The sequence below is a fragment of the Tiliqua scincoides genome, chromosome 15 (genome assembly GCF_035046505.1).
Source record: "Tiliqua scincoides isolate rTilSci1 chromosome 15, rTilSci1.hap2, whole genome shotgun sequence".
Taxonomy (NCBI): domain Eukaryota; kingdom Metazoa; phylum Chordata; class Lepidosauria; order Squamata; family Scincidae; genus Tiliqua; species Tiliqua scincoides.
This window is the reverse complement of record NC_089835.1, coordinates 3,630,018-3,636,017: the sequence shown is the minus strand read 5'-3', so window position 1 is coordinate 3,636,017 and position 6,000 is coordinate 3,630,018. Positions and strand designations below refer to the sequence as shown.

At 51.9% G+C, this 6,000-nt stretch overlaps 1 protein-coding gene across 3 annotated transcripts in view; it reads right to left on the bottom strand.

The window, feature by feature from the left end:
- The window catches only part of LOC136635054 (dual specificity protein kinase CLK2), a 53,835-nt gene that overhangs the window by 28,952 nt on the left and 18,883 nt on the right, over positions 1–6,000 (bottom strand). For 2 of the 3 annotated variants that reach the window (XM_066610142.1, XM_066610144.1), the window contains 3 exons: positions 4,414–4,493; positions 3,866–3,956; positions 2,759–3,461 (listed from right to left, as the gene is read on the bottom strand). In XM_066610142.1, the coding sequence (XP_066466239.1) occupies positions 3,279–3,461; positions 3,866–3,956; positions 4,414–4,493 (354 nt within the window). In that variant the 3' untranslated portion in view covers positions 2,759–3,278. Of the gene's footprint in view, positions 1–2,758; positions 3,462–3,865; positions 3,957–4,413; positions 4,494–6,000 lie in introns of those variants that run through there. The other variant, XM_066610146.1, reaches the window with a different exon arrangement.

The following is a 6,000-nucleotide window of genomic DNA, read 5'->3' as shown; positions in this document are numbered from 1 at the left end:
TCTTGGGCTGGCCCAGTGCGGAATTATCTCATCTCCTTGTGACTTCCAAGGTTGGACAAACAAGCTCCTTAAAAACACACACACACACACACACACACACACACACACACATCATGACAACCATCAGGAATTTCAACATTTCCTAAGGCATTTTTTTTAATAGGGTCTAGCTCTTAAGGATCTGAAACTACCTCTTTGGGGTTTTTCCCTTCCTGTGTGGTTCCAAAATCAAAACATAAGAGCCCTGTAGGATCAGGCCACAGGCCCATCTAGTCCAGCTTCCTGTATCTCACAGCGGCCCACCAAATGCCCCAGGGAGCACACCAGATAACAAGAGACCTGCAAGGCCTCCTGGGAATTGTAGTTAAGAACATAAGAACAGCCCCACTGGATCAGGCCATAGGCCCAGCTAGTCCAGCTTCCTGTATCTCACAGCGGCCCACCAAATGCCCCAGGGAGCACACCAGATAACAAGAGACCTGCAAGGCCTCCTGGGAATTGTAGTTAAGAACATAAGAACAGGCCCACTGGATCAGGCCATAGGCCCATCTAGTCCAGCTTCCTGTATCTCACAGCGGCCCACCAAATGCCCCAGGGAGCACACCAGATAACAAGAGACCTCATCCTGGTGCCCTCCTTTGCATCGGACATAGCCCAGGCTTCTTGCTGTCCCCTGTCTTGCTGACAGCCTTCTTGCTGTCCCCTCCACCAATTTCTTCGGGCTTTTTTGAGTTGACATCAGTTGCCCAACCAGTGGAGAAATCCAGTGGCAATGAGTTGCTCCCTGTGTAAATGTTTGTTTTGACGGTGGCTCCAAGGGGGGGGGGAAATCTCCATTTAAGAAAAAACAAGAAAGCCCCCAAACCGGTATTGGAAACATTTGAAATTGATTCAAGTTTTTTAATGAGCTCTGATTAAACCACAAAGTCCTTTGCCCTCAACTGCCGTTCCTTAAACTTCAGACAGCCAAGGGGTATGTCTTCTTTTAAAGGCCAATCAGCCAACACTTCACCTACAAAGGTTACAACAGACCCCGCTGCAACTGTCTTTACCCCCATATCACAGACAGTGGAGGGCCCAATCCTAACCATAAGAACATAAGAACAGCCCCACTGGATCAGGCCATAGGCCCACCTAGTCCAGCTTCCTGTATCTCATGGCAGCCCACCAAATGCCCCAGGGAGCACACCTGATAACAAGAGACCTGCATCCTGGTGCCCTCCCTTGCATCTGGCATTCTGACACTGCCCATTTCTAAAATCAGGAGGTTGCACGTACACATCATGGCTTGTAACCCGTAACTTTCCAATGCTGGTGCAGCCACAATGCCGTCCCAAAAAGGGAACAAACATCCCCTTACCTGGAGGTCTCCAAGACTGCCCTCCTACTGCAGCATATGGCCTGTTGCCACAGCTGCCCCAGTGCTGAAAAACTGGGTAGGATTGGGGGCCCTGCGGCTCCTAGAGTCCCTTGCCAAAAGTCACATGGCAGGGGCATTCATTTTCGGATTTGTGGCTCTGCCAGTTTTTACACAAGCTATCCGTTTGTGGAATTGGCACTTGCCCCACAGAGGAATCCGCTACCCGTTTCTCTGGGCAAAAAACTCTGCTCTGAGCGCAGCTCTTGCCCAAAGAGACAGCAACTGTTACCCTGCACATGCCCAATCTTGTCTGATCTCGGAAGCTAAGCAGGGTCAGGCCTGGTTAGTACTTGGATGGGAGATTGCCTGGGAATACTGGGTGCTGTAGGCTTATACCATAGTCTTTCCAGAATGAAGGTTGCCAACCATTGCCCAAAGACAAGTAAAAATGTAAGCAGCAGCCTTAAGTGCTGGTTATATTGGAACACTCCTGTCCCCTGGGAGGGACACTCCTGGGACAGAACTGCCTGTCCCCAGCAAAGAATGCCGTTGAGACTCACACAGAGAGGCAACAGGCAGCCTCTTCTACGGGCTGGCACTTAGGAAGTTCTTCTGTGTTCTTCCAGTAGTTCTTCAAGGCAGGTTAAGGCTGGAAGTTACCAACTGGTCTTTCTTTGCCAGCAAACAAGACTGTGGGCCCAGTCCTATCCAACTTTCCAGCCCCAGTGTAGCCACAATGCATACCCCATGATAAGGGAACACATGTTCCCATACCTTGAGAAGGCCCCAGTGACTGCCCCTCTACCATAGGACGCAGCGTACGCCCCACTGGCACAACCAGCACTGGAAAACTGGATAGGATTGTGCCCCTGAACTTATCCCCTTTTTCCTTTTCTGTACTCCTGGCATGGGCAGACTTCCGACTTGTGGGGTCTACTTAGTTTATTCCCCCCCCCCCACCAAAACAATCCCGAATTCCATCAGTGAGGCTCAGGTGGAAAATAATGCTGAGTCAGGTTCAAACGAGACTCTGGGGGCACAGCCAATTAACTCCTGCCTTCCATGACTTGGCACAAGTGACATGGGAGCCCCTACAAACCAGGGAATTGGCACTGGAGCCCCTACAATTCAGGAACTCCAGAAGCATAATTTAGAGAAGGGGAGATCCTGACAAGCCAGAAAGCCTTGCCAATCAGCCAGCAATAGAACCCCCTTATGCCCCTGTGTTACTATCTCCAACACCACTAACATTTCAAGCTGTAAGCTCCTCGGGGCAGGGGTCCATCAGAAATTCTGCTTCAGCTGGAGCCCTTGTACCACTGCCAAAATGTGAGGGGACAGGGGAAGCAACGAGGCGTAAAACAAGGACAACCCCTCCTCAGAGTTAAATCACAGCATCTTTTATTTTTCCACAAAGACTGTACAAAAATCTGTATAAAATGGTGGCGGGGGGGGATGGGCTATGGTCATTATCCAAAAATAACTCCCGAAGGGCGGGGGGGAGTCCCACTGGCCGTATAATTTAAGCGGGAAGGCGAGTGGGGGAGCAGGAGCGCGCTGCAAGGGGCGGGGGGAATACGTACAGCGCAGACGGAGGGGGGAAATGATGACATGGGACGCAACCCAGGAGGAAAATCCACATTATTTACAAGAGGTGGCAGTAGGGGGAACCCCACGAGACCTTCTCCGCGTTATATACACTATCTCACATATGAACAATCTTTACATGATTAAGAAAAAGGGGATTCCTGAGGTTTGAGTCAGGAATCCTTCTTCATTGTTAATCCTTTTTTTTTTTTTTTGGAAGCACCAAAATGTATGAAAATACGTCGCCGAGGCCTCCACAGGGGCCAAGTACGGAGGGAGGTGGGGGAGGCGGCGCGGAAGGGGAGGCAGGGCAGCCGCTGCCCCACCACAGTCACCGGCTAATGTCCCGACTGGTGTCCCAGGCTTTGGGGACAGATGGTGGCTTGAGGGGGTCGAAGAAAGGGTGCTTCAGGGTCTCTGCCAGCGTGAGGCGCTTGGCCGGCTCGTATTCCAACATGCCCTCGATGAGGTCGAACAGGTGGTGGTGCTCTTCGGCTTCCGACGCCAGGTACCGCTGCAAAGGAAAGGCGGACGTTCTGAAGCGGCTTCTTACCCGAGTCAGGACCTCGGGCCGCCGAGTGCAGACTCTGGCTGGCAGTAGCCTGCTAGGGGTGCACACCTGAGTCTCTTCCTAGCCGCACGCACTGGGACAGGCGCCCTCTGCAAGGAGCGCAGGGGCTGTACCACTGAACTACACCCCTTGCAGAGGAAGGTTTGAGATTCCAAGCTGGCTTTTTCCACCCTCAAACAACACCACCACCCTCCACCCATGTGAACTCTCCCCTCTGCAGTGGCAGAGCAGAGCACCTACTTGGCAGTGCAGGAGATCTCCAGTTCCCTGCCCACAAGAACCTACAATCTAGATAGGGACACAAGGAGAAGAGAGAGAGAGAGAGATGAAGCTTGGCCCCGCCTTACCCGCAACGGCTTGCAGTTTTCCCGCACGTAGCGTCCGGCGGAGGTGTTTTCGTCCCAGTCCAGGCGGCCATGATAGAAATACTTCTGCTTCCTGCCAGGAACATAAGGAAGGTCAGGGGCAAAGAGCTCCACAAAGGAGTCTTTCTGCCAGAATGTTCCTACCCCATCTTTGCGGCCCTTGGGCAGCCCAAACGTAACCGAATAAAACATTCAGTAAGAGGAGAGCAGCAAAATTAAGAGGCACATCAACGACAGTCAAAACCAGCACTGACAGAGCAGGTTACGTGTTCCCACCATCACTCTCCTCCAAAAGTACCAGTTTTGTTGGGTGCTGGAGCCACGGACAGGGGCAGCGGCAGGGGAAGATCTCGATAGGGGCTTCAGGCATTTGCTCTTTCCCCTTAGGGGCAGACAAACCATCCCTCTTTCAACGCAGCCCGAAAACATTTCCCAGTACAGCCAGTTCTCTGCAGTCATCTCTCACGCAGAGGTCCACAGAGAATTTGAGCTGGCGCTCGCCACCCACACAAGCACCGAAGGCCACTCACCTGGTCTTCCGGGTCATGCGGGTCGGGACAGGGCCCAAGATGCGCTCCATCATGGCCAGGTGTTCCCGGTTATCGTGGGTCTGAAAGGGAAAACAGGCGAGCCTGACAGCTTTGCACCTCGGATAGCAGGCCAAATGAAATAAGGCAGGCTATTTTCTTCCCACCCTTTGGCTGAGGAATGCAGAAATTCCCTGCCACCAATAACCCCCCCCCCCAAGTTTTATTCTCACAGCAGGGGTAGGTCAGGCTGAGAGGTTGCGACTGGCCCAAGTAAGCTGCATGGCCAGTTAGGGACTGGAACCCCAAAGCCCTCAGTCCTAGTTCAACACCTTAACCACACTGGTTCTCATCACCCTCCTCTTCCTCTGCAGGGACTGCATGTAGATTAAAGAGAAAGCTAACACAGATTAGGAATTTCTTAGGCCAGAACTGAGCTCAGAACCACTCCCCTGGAAAAAAAAAACAGGCTGCTCACTTTGTGAGAGTCCCATGCACCACTGGTGCCACTTTTTAAAGCAAGAGGACACGCCCCTGAAGTAGTTGAGCTAGCCATGGTTTGATTATGGCTAGCCATGGTCTGATTATGGCTAGCCATGGTTTGATTGCAGCTACTATTTTGATAGGAAGAGAGCCAGAAGCTATATAAAACAATCCTGCCATTGCCAATAGCACCTAGCATTCCAGAATCATCCTTTGGAAAGGCAAACAGTTAAAGGGCTTGCAAGGCTGATTCTCACTGTGAAGTCCTACAGTTGAAAAACAGGATTATGAATCCAGCTTTCCAAAGTTTTACCTAGGAGAAAAGAACTGGCCTGCGTTCGGTGACCCTGGGAAGGATTTCAGGCTTAATAGCATAAAGTTACCCTGCACATGCTCAATCTTGTCTGATCTCGGAAGCTAAGCAGGGTCAGGCCTGGTTAGTACTTGGATGGGAGACCGCCTGGGAATGTCGGGTGCTGTAGGCTTATACCATGATCTTGGAAGCTAAGCAGGGATTAGTTAGTGGCCTGGTTAGTGCTTGGATGGGAGACCACCTGGGAATACCGGGGGCTGTAGTCTTATACCATGATCTGGGAAGCTAAGCAGGGTCAGGCCTGGTTAGTGCTTGGATGGGAGACCACCTGGGAATACCGGGGGCTGTAGGCTTATACCATGATCTGGGAAGCTAAGCAGGGTCAGGCCTGGTTAGTACATGGATGGGAGACCGCCTGGGAATGTCGGGTGCTGTAGGCTTATACCATGATCTTGGAAGCTAAGCAGGGTCAGGCCTGGTTAGTACTTGGATGGGAGACCGCCTGGGAATACCGGGTGCTGTAGGCTTATATACCATAGTCTTTCGAGACTGAAGGTTGCAAACCAAAAGAGCAGGGATGAGAAGCTGCTTCTACCCAGCCATTATTGTCAGACACTGACTGGCAGCCCCTCTCCAAGGTTTCAGAGAGGGTCCCTTCCCAGCCCTACTTGGATATGATGCTAGAGACAGAATCCGCACCTTCGGTGTCCAACCCCAGGGTTCAACCACTGGACAACAGCTATCCTCAAGGCTCACTCAGCCCAAGCTCAGCATCATTTGTCAGAATCCCAGCA